This window comes from Emydura macquarii, unplaced genomic scaffold, assembly GCF_026122565.2.
Source record: "Emydura macquarii macquarii isolate MOO-44397 ecotype Brisbane River unplaced genomic scaffold, CSIRO-AGI_Emac_v2 contig_1146, whole genome shotgun sequence".
NCBI classification, from domain to species: domain Eukaryota; kingdom Metazoa; phylum Chordata; order Testudines; family Chelidae; genus Emydura; species Emydura macquarii.
The window spans coordinates 21,719,842-21,747,700 of NW_027131283.1; the positions used below are offsets into that span (position 1 = coordinate 21,719,842).

General features: G+C 43.6%; 1 protein-coding gene across 1 annotated transcript in view; it reads left to right on the plus strand.

Moving 5' to 3' along the window:
- AKAP7 (A-kinase anchoring protein 7) overlaps window positions 1-27,859 on the plus strand; it is a 125,295-nt gene that overhangs the window by 18,471 nt on the left and 78,965 nt on the right. Inside the window, 1 exon segment of the mRNA XM_067546745.1 lies at window positions 3,377-3,537. Within this exon segment, the coding sequence (XP_067402846.1) occupies window positions 3,377-3,537 (161 nt within the window).

A 27,859-nucleotide genomic window follows, 5' to 3' on the forward strand; every position in this document is an offset into this window, starting at 1 on the left:
CCTTCAGCACAAATATATTAACAGCTGAAAGGATTCTAATTTGCTTTGCTTAGAGTAATTTTGTTTTTGTCAGAGACTTTAAATTAACAATTAAGAAATTGAGTGAATTATCCACTTTCTAAAATGAGTTGAGATCCATACTTATATAATCTAAACATTGACATTTAATTCAGAAAAAACATGGATAGCTCCTAAAATCTAGTTTTACATATCCCTAGAGTGCTGTTTTGTTCCTCTCATTATTTCCTCACCCAGTTCTGAGATGTAGAGATCATTGTAAATTTCCTCTCTCATCTCTAAATTTAGTTGAACTGAGTTTAAATATATATAGCAATGCCATGTAGCTGTAATCTTTTGTTTCATTCAGAATAAGTAATACTTGAAATACTTTATACATGGAAAAATAGGTTTATTAGTATTGAAGTCCTTAGGAATATTTGTTTAGGTACAGTGACCAGGATTTGGCCCATCCACTCTACACTTGGAAAGCCATTCTAAGGGCTATAAAAATTTAAGGTAGGATACAGAAAAATGTGAAATTGGCTAGAAAATTGATAGTGATTTAATTTCTCCCTCCCCCCCATTTATTAAATCCATCTATAGGCACATGCACCCAGTATAAAATCACAGACAACTAATTCTTCAGTGAAACAAAGTCATATTGAAAACACTCTGCACTAATCCAAAGTTGATCCTTCACAGCCCATCCATCAGGCAAAGCCTAAGTCAATAGATAAGCTTTGTAGTGTCACTTGAAGGTCTACAAATGTGAGGTATGTTCAATGAGTGGGGAAATCAGAGTTCCACGGTTAAAGGCCCTCTTCTGAAAATTATATGCTAACAGTTCCCAGATGTAAAAATCTAGAGACTGTCCTCTTGATGTCCCAGGTAATTTCAAATGTTTGCATGAGGCACAAAAAAGAGCCCATCTCTAAGGCAACTAGGACCTGAAACAAAGTAGCAGCCACTAGCAATTTATGGAACAATCGTCTAATATGCTTAATTTGTTGGAAAGTAAGAATGCAGCTGAATCTGCACTTGCTGAAATTTGAGAGAGGTTTTCATGTATAGCTGCATGTAGAGCACATTGCAGTAATCCAGCCTGGTGGTAGAAAAGGCGTGAGTGACTGGAGAGGTGTGCATGCATAAGGAACAGTCAGACCCCCTTTGTTAAGCACAGATGAGTAAAAGTACATTTGTCCACTGATCCTATCTGGGCATCCAGGAACTTATAGGTTTTGTACATAAAGTGAAGGTTGCAAACTTCATTTTAAAAATTGGCAGGGATACTCTAACAAAAAGAACACGTCTGCTATTACATCTAGATGTTTTTCTAACCCACAGCATCACTTTTTACATGAATTAGGTTTCAGTCAACCATCTAGTTCTCACTCAAGCCCCTACTATCAGAGAGACATTGGAAAAGTAAAGGGAGTTCAGATTTGGTTATAAGAATGTACACAACCCCTTTAGGTAAGTGTATGTGTGGGCATAAAGAATGAAATATAACCTACTATATCTGATAGGATATGAAAGTGCTTAGTATTGATAAGCCAGCTATCACCAGTAACTAACAATAAATTAAAATAAATATAGATTCTCTCTGTGCCTCTAAGGGTGCATGCACACTGCAGGCTCCTTACCATCAGCATATAGAATACATGAACTGCATGCCTCCCTAGCATGTATATAAATAGAAATATACAGTGAGGCCATGCTTAGGTGAGTAAAGACATGCCTGAACCCTTAAGGTATATACCCTACATGACTCTTTACACACCCAAGCAGTGCCTGCCTTGACTACACTTTTGGAAGCATAGTGTCCCACTGCTGGAGCCTTTCCCCACTGCTGGGAGCTGCTGAAAGGTTGTGGCAGGGCAGAGGCAGCAGGGAAAGGATCAGTCAGCTTGCCCCTGCTGGAGCCTTTCACCGCTACAGGGAGTTGCCAAAGTCTTTCCCCACCACGGTGAGACTCCAGCTATGGGGAAAAGCTCTGATGGGAGACAGCAGGGAGCTGCTAGAACTTTTCCCTGTCGCTTCCCCCTCCTCCCCACGCCAGAGCTTTTCACTGATTGCCACACACTGTTGTGTGGACACAGCTTGCTTTTTACTGCAGTGTGTAGCTATGATACCCTACACAGCACCAGCAGTGGTGTGCAGTATAAACATAGCCTAAGTATGTATCTATTTTGTAGGTAATTACTGCCACCTAGTGACCATAAAGTCAGCATCCCATTAGTGAAGTAAAAAGTTAATATTTCATTGACTATGTGTAACTAAGGAAAAATTATTGCCGTAGGTGGGGAATACAACATACAATACAACTTCCATCACTGAGTTGTATGTCTAATTGCCCTTACGGTACTAAAAATATACTTGTTGATCTCTCTACCTTCATGAATCTGAAGGTCATTTCAAGACAAGTACAGCTATTTCACAGATACAAAAATGTCTAATGAAAATGGTTATTAAAATGCTAACAGAACAGATCTTGTTTCTGAACTGAAGCATACGTTACATTTATTTTTATCCCTGCTTGTCACTTGTTTCCTGTCATCAAGATAAAGTAAGGAAAATAATAGTGCCTCCCATCCCAAAGAATCCCAAAGTGCTTTGTGAACTTATTACAGTGATATGCAAACTATTACAAAGGATCCTTGCAAGCACCACTGAAGTACTGCTGGAGCGAAATGCAGCAGCTGTTTAACAGTCTGGGATAGCCTTGGACTGATTCCAGGCTAGCCCAAAGGTGTGGCTGTGGTCAGTCATGTTTATAGTAACATCCGCTGGGACCAGATCCTCAGCTGGTGTAATTGGACATAGCTCCATCTCTCTCTGGAAACCCCCACATTCTGAGATATCCTGGGTTCTTAGTTTCCTCTTCCAGTCAATGTCAGGAAGGCCTCTGTACTGCTTCCTAGACCCAGATCCATTTTTAATAACTTTGATTCCTTCTCTCTGGTTTCCAACCGTGAACTAATCAGCTGTTTCCTATGGGCAGAAGGTTACACCCTAGCACCCATGTTTCTGGAGAGTGTATGGGTAAGGGAAATCATGTGTTTCTGGAAAATAAATATTTTCTCAACAGTATCAATATTCTGTTAGGGAGCTTAGGCAGGAAAGGTATGAACAGTAAAGAGCAGATACATTGATAACCACTCACACAAAAAATATTCTAGCTTCAATAAATGTTTGCTCTGTGACTTTGAGCAAGACCTATTTCAGTTTCCCTTTCTATAAAATGGAAATAATACCTATGGCACTGGTAATACAAAGGTGTTGTGAGGCTTACTTAGTAAAATACTGAGATCCCTGGATGATGACATAACAGAAATTAAATTACTATATCAAATAGAGATTTTTCTTCCCTTCACAGAGCAGTTGGTGTTCTTTTAGAAAGCAAAGATGCAATAGAAGAACTCCTACAAGGAAAACATTCGGATTTATCATTTCAAGGAATTGATGATTTTAGAAATGAAGTTGGATTTGTGAAGTTGGCAGAGAGTGATCATGCTGCCGTGCTTACGGAGATATCAGGTAAAACTTGTCAATATCATTACCAAGTGCTCAGAATGCTCTTCTAAGATCTTGCTAACAAAGGACTATGTTGTTCACTAAATGGGCAGTAAATTCCAAATGGAGCTTATGCATTCTTCTGTTAGGAGGGCTGGCATTTCATGCCTCAAAATTCCTGGGTTTTTTTGAGATCCATGGAGGCCTTCTGCCTCTGCAATGGTTCATGGCCCTTCTCTTGCACTTCTAACTCAAAATCCATGCTAACTGTCTTCCCCAGAATCACCCTCCTAAAGGAAGGTATCTACATCATGGAGGGGAAAGGTAGCTAAGTTAACGTTGATTGAGTCAGGATTAACTTCCCTACGACAGTTTCATGGGTTGTATGTGTTGAGACAGTGCAACTCCGTGACTGCCCCATTGATTAACTCCACTCCCCCTGCTCATATCTCAAACCTCATAGAATGCCCTGAGAAGGCTGAAAAGACACTAATACTACCTCTCTGACCCTAGGTCATAAAATCATAGGGTTAGAAGGGACTGCAAGGGTCATCTAGTCTAACCCCCTACCAGGATGCAGGATTTGTTGTGTCTAAACCATCCAAGACAGATGGCTATCCAGCCTCCTTGTGAAAACTCCCAGTGAAGGAGCTTCCACAACCTCTCTAGGCAGTCTGTTCCATTTTCCTACCATTCTTACAGTTAGGAAGTTTTTCCTGAGATATAATCTAAATCCTTTGTGTGTAGTTTGAACCCATTCCCTCTTGTCCTGCTCTCTGTAGCAAGAGAGAACAACTTGGAAGACTGCTATCATGTCCCTCCTTAATCGCCTTTTTTCCAAACTAAACATACCCAGTTCCTTCAGCCTTTGCTCACAATGTTTTGCATTCTGTCCTTTGATCATCTTTGCCACTTGCCTCTGGATCCTTTCCAGTTTCTCTACATCCTTTGTATACATTGGTGACCAAAATTGGACCATGTATTCCAGCTGAAGCCTAACCATCACTGAGTGGAGTGGTACTTTCACCTCCTGTGACTTCCATGCTATATCTCTGTTAATACAACCTAAAATTGCATTTGTGTGTGTGTTTTTTGTTGTTTTGTTTTTGCAACAGCATCACATTGCTGACTCATGTTGAAGTTGTGATCCACCACAACTCCCAGATCCTCCTCAGTAGTGCTGCTGCCCATTCTTCATTTGTGCATTTGTTTTTTCTTTCCTAAGAGTAGCACTTTACATTTGTCTTTGTTGAATTTCATTTTGTTGGCTATAGTTTAATTCTCCAGTACATCACTTCTTCATATCCTACCCTTACTGTGGTTGAGGGTATATCATCCATAATTAATCCCACTGGATTAGAAACAAAGAACAAAAACAAATATAGGGTCAAACACAGACCCTCTCCCCATGGGTGTGAAAGTTCCTCAGCCATTGGGATGTGGGCAGACCAGGAGAGGAGTGTGACCTGAGAATCTGTCCCACTGTAGGCGGTGGAGTGTGTGTAAATGTCCCTGTCACTGTGTTGGTCACTCAGGGCTACTCCCTGAACTCACATAGCTTTTGGTTTTTGTTTTCAGGAAGCCAATAGCACAGGTGTGGTTGTGGGAGACTCAGCCTCCATCCAAGGGCTCTGCTCTCCTCCTAGGTCTGCCACGAGCTGGGCTTCTCCCCTGCAGGTGTGGTAGGGCTGCTTGAGCCCAGCGCAGTCCATTAACCTCATCTCTGAAACCCATCACAGTCCCACATGGCTGCTTTAATTTTTGGGCTGAAGGTAGCCTCTGTGGAGGAGCCGTGGAGCCATACTGAAGGTTGTAGAGTGAGGATTCTTCTACAACCTCTCCATGTATCTGCTCAATATTTAGTCTGGTGTCTCAGACTGAGTGCTGTGCTGAGGGTTTGAGTTTAACCAAAAAACAGCCAGGACAAACAGAAATATTGCTTGTATTCCTACTGCAAAGCGTTATAGGCACGTACCTTTTATATATAAAAATAATGAATTTTAATAATTACTTGGAGGAAGTGTTTGGGTATAGGTGTCAGCGTTATTTTGTGTTAGCAGCAGCATGACTTTCTGGTTTTCATAGGAGTTCTGTGTTCATCATGAAATCCAAAAGATTGGAGGGGAGATATCACTACTATATTTCTAAATCTAAAGCCAATGTATTTTAGAAAGGCCTGAAAGAATACAAAAATTAAATTCTTGTTAAATTCTTCTTAAATTCAATTGTTATTTTGTTACTCATTCTTTTTTATAGCCTATCTATAATATATCTTAAGATCATTTAGCAGATCATGTTAGTAACTTATGTTTGATTATGGAAAAAGCCTTACTTAATTTGTAACTATGCAGCCTCTTTTCAATTTATTTAATTTAGATATTCATACACATTTTAAAAATCCTTATTGAACACTAAATATCTATAGATTGTATATAAAAATACAAAAATAAACAGCAGTTACTTCAAAACAAAAAGAAATAAAGCCAGTCTGGACACAAATCCCCACCTTTGGTGCACACATCCTTGAAGTGTAGTGATATCATGCAATAGCCATACAATTGTTATTACTGCATTTTAGTGTTTGTGATCCTAGGTAAGATTAAACTGATTTTTTAAAAGCACATTAGATTTTTTAAAAATTTCCTCATGATTTAACTGCAGGGCAGAGTTAAAGTTGTTTGGGCACCTTAACTTGCATTTCCATATCTTAACATGTTTGACTTTCTAAAAATTTAATCTTAATTCTGTATTTTCTGGGTTTGCAATGCTTGTTGTGAGGATAATTACAGTAATGTATTTTATCCTAAGATGCTGATGTGTATGCTCAATCTTCTGAGGGGCCAGGAGAAGAGAGTGGGGATTTAGGGGAAGGAGAAGGAAGCAGAAATGTCCATAGGCCTCAGTAGGGGGTGGTGGGGGGAGGACTGTGTTTGGGGAAGGGGACCACGTTAGAGAGAATGGCACTATATCATAAGGGGATCTGTGCTGTAAGGGCTTCTCCTCCATTGCAACCTCAGTGCATATTGTAGCAAAAGCAGCAATGCCATGGAGCCTTTCAAGTACTGGATGCCCAAACTAACATGACTATACAACCTGCAGCAGTAACAGATGGGCCAAGTGATGTGCTACTGAGAACTTTTGACACGCAAGTCCAATTTCTCTCATACCACTGGCTCATTTCAACTAATAGAATTGATGCATGCAGATTAGCTGTAGAGGAGGGGTTGTTTCTCCTCTAATATCAAAGTGGCCTCCATTGAGAGTGACCTCAGCTGTACCATAACAATTAGATACAGCAATTCACTTAGCTTCACTTTCTGATTTTTTCAAATGTAGTTTGTGCATGACACTTAATGAATCTTAACTGTGAAAATTTTGAAGTGTCTTTTAGTCAGTTATGAGATCATTTTGTGGAAAAACAATTGAACACAAAGTGCTAAGCTTCTTAAGGGACATGGTCTCAAATTAATTTTAGTTCAAACAAATGAAAGTATTTACTTGTAAAATCTCAGAAAACTCACTCTGCTGTATCTCTGAGGAAGACACGCTGTATTCTTGATAAAAATCACAGAGTTTGAATTCATGCTTTAAGTGCAGAACTCAACTCTGTTTACAGCTGACTTCTTCATAAGAGCTATTGGCTTGGGCACGTCAGATCAAACCTGTCATAAGATGTAGTTCTTGAAGCTCAGTAAGTATGAGTATGTATAAAAAATAAGAGTAAATATCAACTGAGACTCTAGTTCTGCTCTCCAGAAAAGCAGCAGATGGTGCCTGGGTCAAAACAAAACAGAGAAGACATGTCATTGCATACCTCTAAAATCTGAGCTTAAACTATGTTGTTTATAAGTATTTAATAAAAGGATCTTAGAACACAAAAAATGTCTCTAGTTTGTCATTGTCCTTTTAAGCTATACCAGCAATTCCAACTATTCTTTGGAAAGGTTCCCTTAAAGAGACTTTCAGCACTGATGAATGGTCCTTTGTGTTCTAAGGAATGTGAGGTCACACCATTCTCAAATATGGGCATAAGCCATAAGGACATTTTTCACAGTATCAGAGGCTGGTACATCCCAAAAACATATGTTAATAAAGGCTTGTTCAATTTTTCTATGCTCTCTCCAGTTTGGGTTTTTTTTCTGCCAGACTTGTGTGTTTTGTGTTAATTAAAAATATAATAGAACTATTTGCTTTGTCCAAATCTGGGTGAACGTTGTACGTTCGAGCTAGTTGTTGTACATGGTTAGGGAGATGTAGTGGGATGTTGGAGGGTGAAATATTTCAGTCTTAGTCTTCTCTCCATGCAGAGAAATTAGATATGCTACAGATGAGAACAAGTCTGAGTTTGAAAACTTCAGATCTAAATTATTTCAGATTAGTTGTCCAGATTCAAAGACTAGCATAAAATAGGATCAGACTTGGACCCTTCATCTTTAGTAAGGCATTCATTCACAATAAACTCATAGATCAATGTATCACTAAAATGTCTATATCAAGGTCTTAGGGGAAGGGGATAACAAGTAGTCTTGGGCAAGTCACGTCTCTGTGTCTGTTTCCCCATCCCCAAATATGGATAATGATAGAGACCTCCTTGTAAAGCACTTTGACATCTGCTATCTATATAACAGAACTTAGGAGACTGCTCCTCATCTTTTCAATGGCTAGGCATGTAGCCTGCTTAGATCATTCCTTAGCCTTGGGCCTATATTTCAGTCTCCAGACTTGTGCAGTAATATTTGCATTAATCTGGAATTAATTCTGAAACAACTTTGAGAGCTGGACACCTGAAGCAAGTGGCAGAATAACTGAAATTGTCTGATTTATGTGACTTTGATAGACTATTCTAAAATCCTTAACTGTCAGGCATATGCCATTTAGAACTTAGTTGCTGAAGATTCCTGGAATCAAAATATCTCTTTTTTGCCAAAGTAGATATGCTATTATTTCATAACAAGTATACCATGATCTATGCAAACAAACTCAATTTTCTGTAGAAAAATAATGCTAAATCCTACTTCTTCTTCGAGTGCTTGCACATGTCAGTTCCACTCTAGGTGTGTGCACACCTCCATGCACGATTATCCGGAATTTTTTTCCCCTTCTTTCCACCCATGACAGTTGCTGGAACTAGCCTTGCTCTCAGCAAGTACTATTCCCGTTGTTTGGACTTGTTTGTTATTCTAAGTTAGTTAGTTAAGTGTTGTTAAGAGTAGAGATAAGGCAAGTCCCTGCGGGGACTTTGAGCAGCCGGGATATGCCCCAGTCACTGGGATTCAAGCTGTGTGCCTCCTGCAGGAAGGCCTTCCCGCTCAGTGACCCCCATGACCGCTGCCTTAAGTGCTTGGGGGAAGCACACAAAAAAGAGAAGTGTAAGATCTGCAGGGCTTTTAAACTCCAAAGGACCGAGAAATCCGGTTCAAAGCCCTGTTGATGGAGGCAGCGCTCTGCCTGGCGTTCAAGCTGGCCCACTCCACTTCAGCACCGAGTGTGACCTCGGTACAGAGCGCACCGCTGGCACCAGCCTCGACTCGGCACCGCGCAACATGGCTGGCACCGAAGAGGAAGAAGCAGCATGCGGACACTCCCCTGTGCCGTCAGTACGGGCAGGGTCGAGTATGGAGATGCACCAGGCCCAGCCCGTTGAGTATTTTCTGGTGCCTGCATCTCCGGTCAGGGATCCTCCCTCGACTCCTGGGAGTGGGAGAGTGCCCCTGCTGACGCCGTCGACACCAGAGGCTTTTCAGGCGGCCAGAGCCTTGTTGGCCTTGCCTACACCACTTCCACTCCCCCCTCCACCAAGGGAGAAGAGGCTGGTGTCAAGGGAGAAACCCGCGTTGGGTCCCCCCGAATGCTGGTGGAGATCCCCGGTACGGGGAGGAAGATCTCCTGCCAGACGGTCTCCAAGGGTAGAGCAGAGCCGCTCCCCCAGCAGTCGCTCCAGGTCGGCGTCATCGAGCCGACCTGCTCCGGCACAGGATGTGGAGTCTCCCTCTTGGTGCCGACGTCGATCCCTGGCACCGGAGCAGCGCACACCAGGAGGCACCACCAGGAGGCAGCACCAGTCGAGGTCTGCCAGATCCCTGGCACTGAGGAGTTTGCCCACACCGAGGCGGCGCAGAACCTGGCTGCTATCAGAGGACCTGGCACCGCGCAGTCCACAACGCAGAACCTGGTCATCAGAGTCCGGCTCGGCACTGAGGAGTGTGGAGCGATGCCGACCTCGGTCACCGAAGATGTCTGCTGGGCTGCAAGGCAAGTGGCAGCGGAAATCATCGGTACTGAGACGATCCCGGTACCTCTAGCTCTTTGGAGCACACCTCCGTTCGTTGGCACTGCTCGCGGTGATGGAGGCAGTCCTCATCGTTCTCCAGGTCAGGCATTGAGAGAGCAGTCCCCGGAACGGAAGGGCACCCGGGACCGAGGATGTACACGGCACTGCCGGTCCAGTGACTCAGGGTCTCCCAAGGGGGACAGTTGTCGGGAGAGCCGATGCCCCTACAAAGCATCACAGCCTGTGGCGCAGTCAGCCCCGGATTGGCCACAGGGTCAATGGCTGCAACAATAGCCTTACTGGGCCCCATGGGGTATCCAGATGGGGCCAGGGCCCCAATCCATTATGTCATCGGGGGTGCGGTTCGTGCCTCCGGCACAGGAGAAGGCCCATAGACACCACTCCTCAGACGAGAAGTCAGACCCCATGGAAGGGCCCTCAACGGGTGCAATCCTTCGCCAGGAGGGGGTGCAGCTGCAGGACATGCCTCACCAGTCCTCTTCCTCCTCACCGGATGAGGCAGTCTCCCGGGACCACTTGGTGCCACTGGAGGATTTCAGGGCACACCAGAAGCTGCTCAAGAGGGTGGCTTTCAACTTGGGGCTGGAAGTGAAGGAGTTAGAAGAGGCCGAAGATAGCCTCTTTAACGTGCTGTGCGGCAGCTACCCAGTGAGCGTGGCCCTCCCAGTCCACAAAAGGGTCCTTAAGATTGTAAAGGCCCTGTGGCAAACCCCTTCCTCGGTTGCCCCTACGTCAAAGGTGGCCGAGAAAAAATATTATGTCCCGGTCAAAGGGTTTGAGTATTTGTTCACTCACCGAGCCCTGGGAACCCTGGTGGTAGATGTGGCTAACCAGCAAGACAGGCAAGGTCAGCCAGGGTCCACTCCCAAGAACAAAGACAATAAGAAGCTGGACTTCTTTGGGAGAAAGGTTTATTCCACGGCAAGGCTGCAGTTCAGGATTGCCAACCATCAGGCCCTCCTAGGCAGATATAATTTCAACCTGTGGAACTCCCTCAGGTGGTTTGCTGAGGCCCTGCCCCAGGACCAGGCTGCAGACTTTAGCACCATCATGGTGGAAGGGACCATGGTAGCTAGGGCAGTGCTCCAGACGTCCTGTGACGCTGCTGACTTGGCGGGCAGGGCCATAGCCTCTGCCATCTGTATGAGAAGGTGCTTGTGGCTGCAATCCTCAGGCCTGTCCCAGGAGGTGCAGCAGTCTATTCAGGACCTCCCCTTTGATGGGTCAGCCCTGTTCTACGACCACACCGATATGAAGTTGCATGGTCTGAAGGACTCCAGGGCCACGCTTCTCTCCCTGGGCCTGTGCACGCGCCAGTTTTCCAAGCATCAGTCACAGCCCCAGGCGCAGCAGCAACCAAGGCCTTCGCCCAGGCCTTTTCAACCCTGTAGGAATAGGGATAAGAAAAGGGGGTTTAGAAGGAGAAATCAGCCCTCCAGCTCATCCCTAGCTCCCTATCAGGGGCCCCCCAGGAGATCGGGCAACCAGAGGAGACAATTTTGATGGTGCACCCAAGGGTGGCACCCCGACTGCTCTCCTGGATCTGCCCCACCCCTTCCTAAACAGGTTAAGGCCCTTCTATCCCGAATGGGCAAAGATCACTTCGGACCGTTGGGTCCTTGGGATAGTCTCAGGGGGCTATGCCCTACAGTTTACATCTACCCCCTCCAAGAACTCCGCCCCACGTGCCTCTTCAGGAATCCCTCTCACGAGCAACTCCTCTTGCAGGAGGTGGAACCCTCCTCAACACAGGAGTGGTGGAAATGGTCCCTCAAGTTGGAGGGAGGAAGGGGTTCTATTCGAGGTACTTTCCTCATCCCCAAGGTGAAGAGGGGTCTGAGACCCATATTAGACCTGCATCGTCTAAATAAATATGTCAAATGACTCAGGTTTTGCATGGTTTCCCTAGCCTCCATAATCCCTTCCCTGGATCCAGGAGACTGGTATGCCGCTTTCGACCTCAAGGACCCATACTTTCACGTGTCTATCCTCCCCAGCCACAGGCGTTTTCTCCGTTTCACGGTGGCTGGCTTCTACCACCAGTTTACAGCCTTACCCTTGGGCCTATCTTCAGCTCCAAGGGTGTTCACCAAGTGCACGGCAGTAGTTGCTCCCCACCTGAGATGAAAGGGTGTGCAAATTTTTCCTTACATAGATGATTGACTGATCAGGGGCAGGTCCAGGTCCCAAATGCAGGAGAGCGTGACCCTCACTTGCTCCATGTGCACCAGGCTGGGACTGCTCATAAATGAGCAGAAGTCCACAGTAACCCCAGTGCAAAGCATAGAATTCATTGGGGCCACCCTGGACGCTTCCCAGGCCAGAGCCTTGCTGCCTCAGCCATGTTTCGAGGTGATGGTCTCTATCATCTCCCAGCTGCACTAATGCCCCACGACAACAGCCAGGCACTGCCTACAGCTGTTAGGCCACATGGCAGCCTGCACGTACATAGTGAGACTAGCTTGCCTGAGGCTCAGACTGCTTCAGGCATGGTTGGCCTTGGTATATGTGTCGAGCAGACACCCATTGGACCGGTAGTCACAGTTCCCCTGCCCATTTCTTAGCCTCCCTAAACTGGTGGCAGACTCCCAGGGCAGTGATGAAGGGTGTTCTGTTCAGGGAGCTGGTCCCGTAGGTCACCCTAAGTTCCGACACATCGGATGTAGGATGGGGAGCCCACATCAGCGCCAACCTAGGCACTCAGGGGCTTTAGTTGGGGGAGGAGAGGCTCCTGCACATCAACGTGAAGGAGCTGAGGGCCATTTGCCTAGCGTGCAAGGTGTTCCTCCGATTCCTGACAGGCAGAGTGTTGCAGGTGCTGACGGACAACACCGAAGCCATGTTTTATATAAACAGGCGGGAGGAGCATGCTCCTCGGCCCTCTGTGAGGAAGCTATCCATCTGTGGGACTTTGCCATGAGGCACGATTTCCACTGGACTGCCTCTCACCTCCTGGGAGTGAGGAACCACGAGTTGGATCGCCTCAGCAGGTCGTTTCTACCCCGCCATGACTGGTCGTTGCACCCAGAGGTGGTGGTTATGATCTTCCAGAAGTGGAGCATTCCCCAACTGGACCTATTCGTGTCTGCCTAGAACACGAAGTGTCCAAGGTTCTGCTTGCTCTGGGGTCGCGAGACTGGGTCGATTTCCGACATGTTCCTCATGGACTGGACGGGGGCCCTCATGTATGCATTCCCACTCATTCCACTCCTACCCAAGGTCCTGGTGAAAATAAAGAGGGACAGAGCGAACATTATACTCATTGCTCCAGCCTGGCCGAGACAGCACTGGTTCAGCATGCTGCTGGACCTTTCGATAGCCCCACCCCTGGAGCTCCCGAGGCAGCACAACCTTCTATCCCAGGACTACGGTCGCCTGTTGAACTTGGACCTGGACTCCCTGCACCTCACAGGAGGCTCTGTGGCTGAAGGAGAGAGAGAGACGGCTCGGTGTAGGTCCAGCAAATCCTGATCGGCAGCAGGAAACCTTTCACGCAGGTTGTGTATCAGGCTAAGTGGAGGTGGTTTACCTGTTGGGCAGAGTCCCAGGATATTCCACCCGGCGTCTCTCCTATACAGGTGATCCTGGAGTACCTGCTCTAGCTAAAGCTCCAAGGTCTGGCGCTGGCCTTATTGAAGGTTCACCTGGTGGGCATTTCAGCCTTCCATCAGTCGCTAGAGGGGATATCGCTGTTCTCCCATCCCATGTCGGTCAGGTTCCTCAAGGGGGTGGAGAGGCTTTATCTGCAGGTCCGTGACCCGGTGCCTCCCTGGGATCTCAACCTGGTCCTCTCGAGTCTCATGGGGCCCCCCTTCAAACCCATGGCTTCATGCCCTCTGCTCCTGCTTTCATGGAAGATAGCCTTCCTGATGGCCATTACCTCAGCCAGGAGTGTCTCCGAGATTGGGGCCTTGACCTCAGAGCCCCCTTATACAGTATTCTATAAGGACAAGGTTCAGCTGAGGCCGCATCCGGCCTTCCTACCCAAGGTGGTTTCCCAATTTCATTGTAACCCAGATATTTTTCTCCCCATGTTTTTTTCCAAACCTCACAGTTTGGAGGAGGAAAGGAGATGGCATTCGCTGGATGTGAGACAAGCCCTGGCCTTCTACATTGAGCGTACAAAGCCGTTCCGGAAATTGACGCAGCTTTTTGTCGCAGTGGCTGACCAGATGAAAGGCTCACTTGTCTCCACCCAGCGCATCTCCTCGTGGATTACATCATGCATCAAGTTCTGCTACGAGCAGGCGAAGATGCCACTTCCGGGAACCATCTCCAAAGGTATTGCTTGTTAGTCACCTATAGTGGAATGGACATGAGCAAGCACTCAAAGAAGAAGAAAACAAGGTTACTTACCAGTAACTGATGTTCTTTGAGATGCATTGCTCATGTCCATTCCACAACCCACCCCCCCATCCCTGCTGCTGGAGGTGGCAGAAAGAAGGGACGGAGGGGGTGTAGGGCCGGCAATGCCTCATATACCATGGCATGTGTGCGGGGTTCCAGGGGGTGCCAGAGCCGGCCCTATGGGATCTGCTAAGGGGAAAAAAGTTCCGGGAACTGTGCACGGAGGCCTGCACACACCTATAGTGGAATGGACATGAGCAACACATCTCGAAAAACAGCAGTTACTGGTAAGTAGCCTTGTTTTTTTTCTTTGGTCAAGAAGTTGTGGGAAACGATCTTCAGTATGTTATCAGAGTTCCAGAGGGGTAGCCATGTTAGTCTGTATACAGCAAACACAACAAGAGTTCTGTAGCACTTTAAAGACTAACAAATTTAATTTCAGCAGGCATAAGCTTTCGTGGGCTTCAGCCCACTTCCTCAGATGCAGTTATCAGTTATTTGTGTGTCAAAAATGAGGTTTCTTACATTTTAAATAAGTATCTGTGTCCTTGGCATCTCACAAGATTATATTTTAAATGTTTGGTATGGGTGAGAAAAAATTAGGCAGATGTGTACAAGTATCCCATGCACTCAGAGTTCCAAAACTTTATAAATAACAGGACTGTACAGAGATAAAAATATGCAAAATTTAATATACCAAAATCCTTCAGGCAACATAATTTAGAGTACCAGCTAAGAGTAAAATAATTCATCACGAAGACCCACCTTTGGTTTTAGTGGTTTTCTGAGAAAACAAAAATATACTTCTTTTGAATATATAGAAATTGTTATTATAAAAGAATCCAACCCAATCCATTCAAGATAAAGGTGTATTTCTAAACTTAGTCAAGACCTGTCTTTTTATTTCTGTTCTAGTGTTACACAGCATTAATGTAGAGCTCGTACTCGGGCAAACTGGAGTCACTGGGGATTAAGACTGAGGTTCCAATTTGGGAATTAGCTCCACACAGACACGGGTATAGCTTGTTGGAGCTGATTGCAGGATTAGGGGCTAATTCCAGTAGATTTAATTGGAAAATGGGGAGTTTTGTTTGGACATACGATATAAAATATTTAAAAATAAATCCCTTTTACACATACTAGATCTCAAGACTAGTCTGTATATATTGTCTTGTCTTGTATATATTGTATAAGATCAGTGGTGATGCTTGGATATGTAAGCAGGAAAATATCGAGCAGGAATAGGAGGTGTTACTACTGTATACATATTAATGAGACTATTCTTAGAATACAGTAGCCAGTTCTTGTATCAACAATTTAAAAAACATGTTCACAAAGGTTTCAGAAAAGAGTTAAGCATGATTTGAGGTTTGGTAAACCTTTCTTCCAGTTAGAGGTTAAAGAAACTCAATCTATTTAGTTTAACAAAGAGAAAGTTAAGAGGAGACTTGATTGCAGACTAAGTACCTACACGAGAAGCGGATTTCTGACAGTACTAGGTTCTTTTATGCCTTGTCTACCAGATTAGAATATCTAATGCCTGGAAACTGAAGATAGACAAACTCAGATTAGAAATAAGATGCAATTTTTTTTACAATGAGGATAATTAACCATTGGAGCAACTTGTCTAGAGGTGTGGTGGATTCTACATCGCTTGAAGTCTTTAAATCAAGAATGGATATCTTAAAGATAAGCTATAGCTCAATTATAAATTACAGGCATCACTTGGTGAAATTCTATTGCCTATATTATGTTAATGATCCCTTCTGTCATTAAAATCTAAGAATCTGTTTCAAGTAACAATTCCTTGTTATTTTCTCCCTTCCCCATAAAAGGAATAAGATGATGAGAACAATATGAACAAACATACATTGTTAGATTGCATTTTTCTATTTTCAGAAATCAGTAACTTCCAGGAGTGTTGAAAAGGAGAATATATCTGAGAGGTAGCAGAAATATCTAAAAACTCTTTTTAATTTACATCTTTGCTGTAAGTGAAAGAGATCTGGATCTAGGATGAGGACAAGGAAGAAGAGGAATATGCCTCCCCAACCTTTGTAGTAGCCTCTACATTGATGCTCTAAAGTGGTCCCATTCCATGGGTGGGGAGGGGGGGAGCAGAGTTAGAGGGGAGCAAGGCTGGAGAATGGTTGTTGTCTTCAACATTATCTTCTTGCACAAGACAGAATGATGTGGTGGAAACTGTGAGTGAAGTCAGAGTCTTTTCTTGTGTATGAAATTTTTCTGAGTCTGAGATAATCTGGTTCCATTACTTTGTGGTTGTAATTTGATACACATTTCATGTTATATTATGTAAAATATATTTCTGTATATCTACACAGTAGCAAAGATTTCATTATTTGTTAAAAGTGAACTTTGAACCTTCATTTGCCATGTTTCTTTTTTCAGTAAAACAATAGTATCGAATGTGAGGCCAGGCAGAAAACCCTTAGAACAACTTCTTGCCCACTTTCATTTTCATTCAAGTGTTTCTGGTTAATTATGCAGACACTAAGCCTGCAGACTATATTGGAATTTGTGACTAAAAACACAAATATGTGACCTTCAAATTGTGCTAAAGCCTTCCTTCCTTCTCAGGGACTAGGAAATATTTTCAATGTTATGGGCAGTGAACACTAGTCAGGATTATGTGCTAAATATTTTCTCTGATGTTGAGGGAGTACTTGCTGTATTGCTGTCTGTTGGAGAAGAGACATGTTTCTCCTGAAGGAGAATTCCCCTCATGAGAGTGATCCCTGAAAAGGGACTAGGAAAAGGTATGTAGAGAAACTTGATGGCATGTCTGGAAAAAATGAAATCCAGCACCCATTTACCTGTTATCACTGCCTCATTGTGGGGAAACTTTGTTAGATGTCCCCTGAATTGAATCTCAGAATCATGTGGAGTTGGCATCAGTATTAGCTTGCAGTTCTCTAGAATCACGTCTAAATATCTTGGTTGGAGGGTGAGGTAGGGTAGCCATGGCTGAAATGGAATGCTCAGGGTATCTTGCGCCTTTTCGTTTTTCTGTCATTTGCGAGATGGCTCATAGGGATACTGGTGATAGAAGAGTTATGGTGAAGGCCTTGGTTTGCAGGGCTATTTATTATATTTTCCCTTCAGGGCATGTGTATATATGCCCAAGGAGCAGAGGCTTGGCCTACGCAGTTCTTTGAGGCAGCAAGAAATGCCTATAAACCCCATCTATTGTTTTATGCTGTCTAGATTTATTTTGGCACATAATTGTGTTTGTACATAAACTAGCATGTTGTGGATATTACCAGAAACATTAAATTTATCAAATGTAAAGCCACCTATGGGCACAAATGTGCCATTAAGTGAATTTCCTACAGTACATTTAATATATGCTTGTGCTCTATTGACTATAGTTCAAACACATGATTGTTGATGTAGAACATAGTTTCTCAACTTGTGTACGCGACACACAGGCAGCGGGTACTTGGGAAAAACAGAGAGAAGGGGAGGTGGAAAACAGCTGCTGACTTCTGTGGAAGCCTGGCGGCAGCAGCCCACCTCTTACCCAGTCCCAGCTGGGAGACGTGAAGCAGCCCCCAGCTTCTGGGGAAGCAGCCCTCCCGCTTCCTGCCCAGTCACAGCTCCCAGCGGGGAGGCGGGTAGCAGGCACCACAGTCTCAGGAAGCCAGGCTGCAGCTGCCCGCTTCCTGCCCTGTCACAGTTCCTAACTGGGAGGCAGGCGGCAGCCCCCAGCTTCCCACCAGGTCACAGCTCCCAGCTGGGAGGCGTGTAGCAGCCCCCCTCTTCCCGCCAGGTCACAGCTCCCAGCTGGCAGGCGGGCAGCAGACACCACAGTCCTGGGAAGCTGGGCTGCAGCTGCCCGCTTCCTGCCCTGTCACAGCTCCCAGCTTGGAGGCAGGCGGCAGCCACTAGCTTCTGGGGGAGGCAGGCGGCAGCTGCCCACCTCCCGTCGGGTCCCAGCTCCCAGGTGGGAGCCCGATGGCAGCCTCCTGCGTCTTGGGAGCTGGGCTCACAGCTGGGTGACAGCCACCCGCGCCCAGCTCCGAGCCGAGGGACAGCCTCCAGTGCCCCAGCTTGAAGACTGGCAGCAGCTGCCTGCCCACATCCCTGGGTCCCAGCTAGTGCGGAAGCCTCCTCTGCCCACCTTGGAGTGGCATCCGCCTGCAACTTGCTCAGGTAGCAGCCTCCCTCCCTGGCTCAAATCCCAGTGCTCAGAAAACTTGTCAGTTTCACTGCTCTAGCTGAATAGTGAAATTAACAACTATGACAGCCCCAGATTTTAGGGGTTACCCTCTTTTCCTGTCTCTCTCCCTCCTTCCCCATCTCTCTCTCTCCCCTTCCTCCTTTCAAATCTATGGTAAAAAATTTGGCGTGGCACTTTATGTTCCCCAGCATTGGCCAACATCATCTCTAGCCCAGGTATGTTCTTGAGTTGTGCACCCCTGGTGTAAAGGTGGTAACTCTACCCACCCTAGATCTGATATCAGTCATATCACGGCCTTATATATTCAGCCCTTCTTCCAACATATGGCTCCCATTAGTCTGTAAATATAAAATCCCATGGAAAATTGAGTGTTGGGGTACTTATTAAATTTTTCAGAAGTTAAGGGGTACTTGCTATTTAAAAGGTTGAGAAGCACTGATATAGACTAGTAAGAGAAAATAATGTAAGCTGTTGTAGGTTAGGGCTTTCTTTATATTTGTGTCTTGATTCATGCCAAGTGCATTATCAACACGTAACATAATAATCCTGTGTGGATCCAATATATTTATTGAAGGCAGAATTCCTGTTTCAGGGGTTTCTAAATTAAGATTATGGGGTATGATTTTACTACTTTGAGTCGAAAAATGATTTCTGCTACAGTGAAAGATGAGTTTTTGGTGTTAGTTTATCATTAGTGTTCCAAGGTGACAAAATTATAGGAAATTATTGAGCTCAAATTAGTCACCAGCCAGACCTCATTCAATTCCATGAATGTAATGGAAATATTTTATGTGGCATGAACAACGTTTGAATTTGCTACAGCGTTAACAGTAAACATGTCTGGAAGTAAGCTTCTAAATCCAAATGACCTAGAGGCAAAAGTTCAGGAAAAGCAGACCTAATATGGATTTGCTGTTTGATTTTCTGATTATTCCACAACAAACTATTAGACAACATTTAGCACCATATAATTATTGACCAGGAACCACAGAGCCATTGACAATTTACTTTCAAGTTGCTCTAAGCAGACATTTGGGGCTTGACCGTATAAGGTGGTGGGTGTCCTCAGTCCCTAGCAGGACTGGTCCCTAAAGACCGGGTGCCTATAAAATGCATTACTTGTAGTCTATTAATGGAAGTGAAACTGTCAAGATTGGTTAAATTACACAGACTCCTATAACAGTTGTATTCAAGGAAGACAGACTTTGGTTTTAACACTTGCTAGGCTCACTCCTGATTTATACTGGTAAAAGTGAGATAAGAGTCAGACACCGAGTCTTCAAAAATCAGTGTAAGTGAGATTAGGATCACTCTTTCGGTTATTACAGGAATTCTAAATAAACTGATTAGAAGGATCTGTTACATCATTGATGGTATCTGTAATGTCACTGTATGGTTTGTCTTTTCTACAAGTGCATGTTTTGGTGAAATACTAAATATATTGTGGAAAAGGGAATAAACTATTTGATGCAAAGTTATGAATTTTAATTATATTAAATCAGTAGTATTTGAACTCAATACAACTGAAACAGTAAAACAAACATAGGCTTCAGAGACTTTGGATGAGACTTATTGGTGTTAATAGATAGGTATGCTCCCTCCAGTGGTCAAACACTATCTTCCATGAACAAAGCAAGCATTCTTTAGTTAATACTGCTGTCTCTAAGGTTGAAGAATGTTCACAAAAAGCAGACTATTCTACTGTGCGTTTAACTTCTTTAACAAAAAAAGACAATTTCCCTGCATTGTGGATTTCTGAAAGCCGGGCACCTACCAAGATAATTCTTTGTATGTGATATAAGAGTGGGTGAGCCTGGGTAGAAGCATAGCATGAATACATTTCTGATGTTTGCTTTTTTTTCTGGGAAACATTCCAGATTATTTATCATGTTCTACCCTCATAGGTTCAGACCCTGCAAATAGATGTTTTAGCATGGATTTCTGTACCCACGAGATTATGGCTATAGATTGTAACGATAGCATTCCCTTACTACCAAGGGCTCTTCATACAACCTGCTGCTATTTGTCAGGAATAAGGCCCTGCAACTGCACCTGCCCAGTCTCTAGACAGCCTGATGAAGACAGTTGAGTTGCATTTGGTAGAGCCCCTCATGGAATGCCAGCCTGACTGGCTGAGGAAACTAGCACGCTTGCTGGTAAGCCCAGCAGCATCGGTACCCTAGCTGCTGAGCATGTTCACCCATGGCTGCAGTAACTCCTGTGCCTGCTTGTTCCCAGCCTTGCTCCCGCCCTGCACCCAGCTCTGCCTCTGCCTTGCTTCACTCCAGGTAACGTGGCTCTGACCCTGGGCTTTGGCATCTGGCTCCTGACTCTGGTTCTGACCCTGTGCTGATTATTGATGCCTGCTCTGATCAGTAAGCATCACTGCCCACATCCTGTTCTGTGGCTGTTGAACAAAGTTGTGTGTCATTGTTCAGGCCTCAGTTCCTTACCTACAAATGGTATATAGGACTAACAGAATAGATTTATGAAATGGTTGCTAAAGGTAATATGGTATAGTTGTAATTATTTGAAATGTTAATCATGGTATTTGGAAAGCTATTAAAATAAAATTTTATTTTACATGTTTTCAATTATCTTCTTAAGGACCAGATTTTGATACCTTGACTCATGTTCTGTAGACAGCTTATGCTCTATTTTTGGCTTGGATAGTGATAATTAAGTCAATTTTATTTGTGTTTCAGGTTCTTAAAGCTACAACATTTGGTTTTCATAGATTCAGAGGTATTGGGGCCAGAAGGGACTGTTATGCTCATCATCTAGCAATCTCTTGTATAACACAGGCCAAAGAACTTCATTACAGGCATATGGTTATTAATTAGAATTGTTTTAATTAAAAATCTTATTTAAAATTTGAAAACATTTCTTTTGATCTTAAATCTTATTCATTTGTATTTAATTTATACAAAAAGCATCTGTTTACATTTTAAACTGATTTTAAGTTCAGTATTTATGCAACTGAACTTTACATTCTTGGAGGCTAGCACCTCATAAGTAAAATGTGGAGAAGCTGAGAGAGACCGCAAAGGGTTTTATGTTAAATATTTATTTCATGCCATTGTGGTCCTTTATGCTTTAATAAGTTTTTATGTGACTGATGAAGTGTTTTAATATATTCATGAATAATGGAGGGGAACACACAATAAAAGCCTACTATTATAACAACTGACAAGAGTGGATGTCTAAAATCATTTAGTTACTGTATACTTTTATAGAATGTTAGCTTAAAAGCTATTGTAATTACAAGAGATTGAACTAATTTCATACAGAATGAACAAAAATCTTCTAGCTCTATTCCCTGTTATATGCAATGTATTCAAAGTGTGTTTCTGTGATTTGGGGGTTTTTCTCTCTGCTTTGGTCCATATGCTGTTACTTAAGGGTCACAGTAGAGCTGGTAGCAAAATATTAATCTTAGCTATGCAGCCCAGAAGGTTGGCCATCTATAGCAAGCAAACAAAATTGATCTGATTGAAAATAAGTGGCAAGTGTGCTGGTCATTGTATTTCAAATTATATACAGAGGCAAATACAAATATGGATGTATCAATGGATGAAAATAATAAGTGACAAACTCCCATTTTTGTTGAGATGGTTGCAGGAGCCAAGATGTCTGCTTATTATTCTCATTTCCTTTGTGCTTATTCAAGTGGAGGTTGATTGCACTACACCTAGCTTTAACTAATGCCTTCTGGTGCTATGCAGTTCCATCAGTATTTAGGCTTGTGACTGCAACAGTGAAAGGTTATTAAAATTTACTGCACTAGTGAACCCTACTTAGTAACAGAGCATGTGTGTCTGCTTTACAGACACTGATGAATATATAGTCTCTGCTGCAGATACCTTAGTCTCCACAGACAATGCACAGATGCAAAATACTTGGAGGAAGAAGGGTAAGGTGGGAAGCAACAAAAGGAATGTGACTGAATGATGATGTTCAGTTTGAGTTCTTAGTCACATGATTTTGTGGAGAGGGAAAGTTTTGTAAAGATTTTCATATATCTTGAGGAACACTTCTGTTATGGGAGGACTAGACCTTTTGGAAGAAATCTCCTAAGGAGAAACTTTTAGGAGGAAAAATTGACTGGGTCATGGATGTCAAGAGTATGGTGACCAGATAGCAAATGTGAAAAATCAGGACACTTTTTCCAGAGAGCGTGGGGGAAGTATAGTTGCATATATAAGACCAAAGGCTCCTAATATCAGGATGGTCCTGATAATATTGGGACGTCTGGTCACCCTAGTTAGGAGTAAGGGGTTGTATGGAAGAACAGCACAAATAGGATGGTTAATTGTGTGGCTTGGCAGAACAAAGGGAGTAAAGGAGGAAATGGAAAGAAATGAAACAGAAATACATGGGAGCTAGTTTGTGTAATAACTTGCAGGTGAAGATAAGATCTTAAATATGATACCCTGCCTTCCCCTGGTCTTCTGTATGGACGTAGAAAGAAACTGAATGAAATCATAGTAGGGCTTATGACACTCTCCCAGTGTACCCAGGATTCCAGGTGTATGCAGGATTGAGTCTCACCAAACCACTATCTGCCCTTAGCATTAAGTAGTCTTGTAGTGCCGTGCTTGCTGTAGAATAGCGCCCTGATAATCAACAGCCTTTGGCAGCACAAGCACTACCTTCAAGGTTTCCGCATGCCTTGCTCTCTGTACCCATAGCAACAGGCCCACACCACACCCCCAAGTCTGCGGAGTGTTCCCTGTAGCATCCAGCCCCTTAACCACTGAACGCTAACAGAATTGCCATGCCTGCTATTCCCCAAGGAACAGTACACACCAACTTGTAAGATGCAACCCAGGATCACCATTTTGGTTAATCCACAGCACAGAGAGATTATAGTGAAAACCAGAATGTTTATTATCAAAGACAGAAGATGCAGGAGATAAGGATTTTGGAAACAAATGGTTGTGTAAAACATAAATTCAGTCTCTAGGAAGCACATTAACAGGTTAACCTCCTGCCTAAAGAAGTTTGTCTCACCGAAGTCCTCTTCAGTGTTTTCAACCAACGTTGGCTAAGACTCTGCTTTCACGAATGCAAATGTGCAGTTCATTTATTTGCAGGTGCAGGATGAAGTAGTGTCTTCTTTGCCTTGGAGATATACCCCCCCAGAGTTCATTGTCTTTACTCAGAGGCAAGATAACCCTCCATAGCTTGTTCTTTCCTGTGTGCTCTTTTCTCATTGTTTTTATATCTTTAACATTTGACTTCTTGTGTAAGTGGGCATCCATTGTGTTAACTTACAGTGTTTAATTTACATCCCAGATAGACAGATACACATCTCATACCTCTTGTCTAGAGGAGCTGATCTTAAGGCAGGTGACCTGCTTTTAACTTACATGCTTAACATAATTTTCTGGTACAAATATATAGCTCCTGGCATAGTACATGTACATACAGTTCAAAATGATATTGATGATCAATGGGACGTTAACTTTCATTTGAGACCTCAAATCAAAGTCTTTGAAGCAGAATGTACATACCAGAGTCAAGAAATACCTGTAACCCCTCTTCCCCTCCACACACCCCCCTGCCAGGTGGCACTAAGGGTTTCTTCGGCCTCAAGTCAAGAGAGGATATTTTTGAGTATGTATTTAGGACAGATTGTTGCTGATGGTGGGACAAGAGATTGGGAACTCAGAGATGTGGATGTTAATAGATGGTGAGACATGATCAGGGCCAAGTCAAGTGGTTTTGTGATGAGTGGGGACACATTTTGGAGATGTAGAGCAGAGGAAAAAGGCAGGTTTTAGTGACATTTCATCATAAGGGAGGAGGTGAGAAAGGAATAAAAGATGATGCATAAGTTGCTAGTGAACAATGGTAATGAGGAAAGAAAAGAGAGGAGAGTTTAAGAAGACAAATGGGTTCAGTTTTAGCCAGGTTCATTTTGATCTGGTGGAGGGTCATCTATGAAAAGGTGTCCAAGAGCCAATCAGAGATGTCACTATGCAGGGTGGAGGAATAGGTCAGGGTAGAGAGGTAGATCTTCAAGTTATCAGCATAGTGCTAGTAGTTGGAGTTGTACATCTGAATCAGATGAGCCAGGTATAGAGGATCCCCGACTGTTGCCGAGATAGCAGGAGTAGGGAGAAGAGAAACAACTAAAGGAGACACTAAAGGAACCGTTAGGTAGGAAGAGAACCATGAGAGGAACTCATTGAGTTTATTAAGGTTAGGAAGAGGAGACTGAAAAATCATGTAGTGGCCTAGTGGAGTGGGGAGAGCACTACACATGATACATCTTGATTTTTAGTAAGGCTTTTGACACAGTCCCACACAACATTCTCATAAGCAAGCTAGGGAAATGTGGTTTAGATGAAGTTACTGTAAGGTGGGTATCCTCAAATGATTGAAAGACTGTCCTCAGCATAGCTATCAATGGTTCACTGTCAAACTGGAAGGCCATATCTAGTGAGGTCCTGCAGGGTCAGTCCTGGGTCCAGTACTAATCAATATTTTCATTAAAGACCTGGATAATAGAGCACACTTACATAATTATATCCACTGAACATTTTTTGCAGATCGTGGATTCGATTAGGATGGTCACAGAGGTCATGGCTTTCCATGACTTTCTGGGACCCCTGTGACTTTGGAGGAAGGGCTGGAGCAGCTGTCAGTCCTGGGTCCGCTGCTGAACTGCTTATGGGCTGGCCAGCCCTGGGGCCACTGCCAAACTGCTGTTCAGGACCCTGCTGCTGCTCAGCTGTTTTAGGTGGTAGTACTGCTGAAAATGATTTGGGGGCTAGTGAATCATAAATTGAATACAAGTCAACAATGCGATGCAGTTACAAAAAGGCTAATATCATTCTGGGGTGTTTTACATCTGAAACTCCTGTAAGACACAGGAGGCAATTGTCCCACTCGGCGCTGGTGAGGCCTCACCTGGCATATTGTGTCCAGTTCTGGGTACCACACTTTAGGAAAGGTGTGAACAAATTGGAGAGAGTCCAGAGGCAAGCAGCCAAAATGACAAAAGGTTTAGAAAACTTGACTCTGAGGAAAAGTTAAACTGGGCATGTTTAGTCTTGAGACAAGAAAACAGAGCGGACCTGATAAGTCTTCAAATATGTTAAGAGCTGTTCTGAAGAGGGTGGTGATCCACTGGTAGGACAAGAATTAATGGGTTTAATCTGCAGCAAGGGAAATTTGTTATATATTAGGAAAAACTTTCTAAGCCTAGTTAAGCTCTGGAACAGGCTTGTAAAGGAAGTTGAAGAATTCCCATCACTGGAGAATCTTGAGAACGGGGGACAAACCACTCTCAAGGATGGTCTAGGTTTACTTAGTCCTGCTTTAGCTCAGAGGGCTAGATTTTGTGACCTCTTGAGGTCCCTTCCAGCCCTACATTTCTGATTCTGTGCAGAAGAGGACAGGAAGATGAGGATGTAGGAGATCTTTTTCTGGGCAAGCTATAAAGTGTTACTAGTGACTGGTAAAGGCTGTTTGAGCAGGCTAGGCAGAAGCCACAATGAAGGGAGAGGGTTAGCACAGAGGAATTTGGCCACAAGTCAGCCTGGCAGCAGTAGTCTGCAGGTACAAAAAACAGAGAGGGAACATGTATAAGAGTTGTTCTTTGCTCTTCAGTGATTAAAAAGTTCCAGTCAATGTAATTTTATTTAAAATCTTTCATGTTATGTTCTAACCTTCTGTGGTAGGGTTAGCGATACTGAAAGTTAATTTTTAACTGAGTGATTACAAGTCACTTTCTTCTTATACTTAATAAAGAGATTTAAGGGTCTTCAGTTTCTTTCATGGTCTTTTGTTTTTCTACCTGCAGTATTCATTCATTTCCTGTTTAATCCTGACTCAGTTATATGAGTGAGAAGGAAAATGTATTCCAGCTATTTGGTTGCACAACTCTCTAATTTGGTATTGTTTAACCTTTCCTTCATAATAACTGATGGTCAGATACCTTAGACTGTAAGCTTCTCTGTTTATACAGCACCAGGACAATGGGGTCTTGATCCTGATTAAGGCCCTTGGGCACTATGATAATACAAATATGTAATACAAAAGGAAACGTTCTGTACAGTAGTGTGTGTGTCTCCTCCCCCCCTTCCCTCAGAGCTCCCATTATTGAGCTCCAGTTTTGTTCTTGATATGCTGCAAATGGAAAGCTGGCTAGACTTCTGAAAACATGGAAACAGGTTCCCCCCTTCAACTAAATTATCTTACATTGAGTGGAGGGGACTGGACTAGAAGACCTTTCAAGGTTCCTTCCAGTCCTACAATTCTATGATTCTACTGGGACCAAGTGAGCTACTGTAGCTATGACAAATTTATAATTAAGATAAAGCAATGAAGATCTAACTTTTGCTGATTAGGAAGATTGTCCTGGTGTAAAATTGATACCTATTATACACTGCTAAGGGCAAGCCTGAGTGAAAGACAGACACAAGTTATGGGATAATGTTGGCCACAGCTTTTTATAAGTATACTTATCCTAACTCCAGGCAAGGAGTAACCCACATGATTGCTGAGCCACAATGGCCAGTATCACTACTGAGTTTCATCAGGGCAGTAGTTATTTCTACTCCAGCCTGGTATGTTGGATCTTCATGGCAGTACACTTCCTGAGTTAGAAACAATGAGGCCTTATCTCACAAATGCCAGCAGATTTAAGAGCTTTGACATATTCACACACACAGGTTATTTGGTGCAGTTTCTCTCTAGACCATCATTTAAGAACGAGAATATCTGTTTATACACCCCCTATGAATACCTCAACAGCACACTACCTGCACCACAGGTAGCTGGGATTACAATACCCTGTACCCTCAACAAAGGTGAAAACTCCCTCCAGGCAAAACTCAACACCATTGAATCAAGTTACAGTGGAAAAGCCTAGCAGGAAATTGCTTCTTGACATCTGTCCATAACATAAAGATAACCCTACACAGGGGCAGTGCTGCACACGGGTGGAAAAAACCAAGATGATCCTTCTTGGATGTAGAGGTAAAAAAAGGCCTGTTTCAGCCCCTTTTTTACTCTCTGGAGAGGACATTCCCCTGTAAGTTAGGTGATATGAACCCAAGCCTAACTGGTAGCTTGTTTGTCCCATCAGAGATTGATGTGTTACTTGGCCATTCAGAGCCAGTCTTTGGACACGACAGCAACAGTCACCCTTTTAGATCAGATCCCTTCCTTCATCCCCAGAATGAGTGGGTGGCATGGATAGGCAGCTTCACACTGTGATCATACATTCTAGCTCATGAATTAGATTTCAAAAGAAACTACAAGGCTTAGACAGCACAATGAGCTATAGTTTATAATATATGTGATATTAAACACAAATATTAGCAACTAAAATCATTAGCTGAGGCTTCTTAGATAGTGTTATTTCTATTATTTATATCACTGTAATAGCTAGAGGATTAACAGAGTTTGGGGCCCCATAATCTGGTGGCAGTCACCCCTCTCCCCTCTGGCTCAGAGGGACACCACACCACCTTATTACATTGCTATGGTCT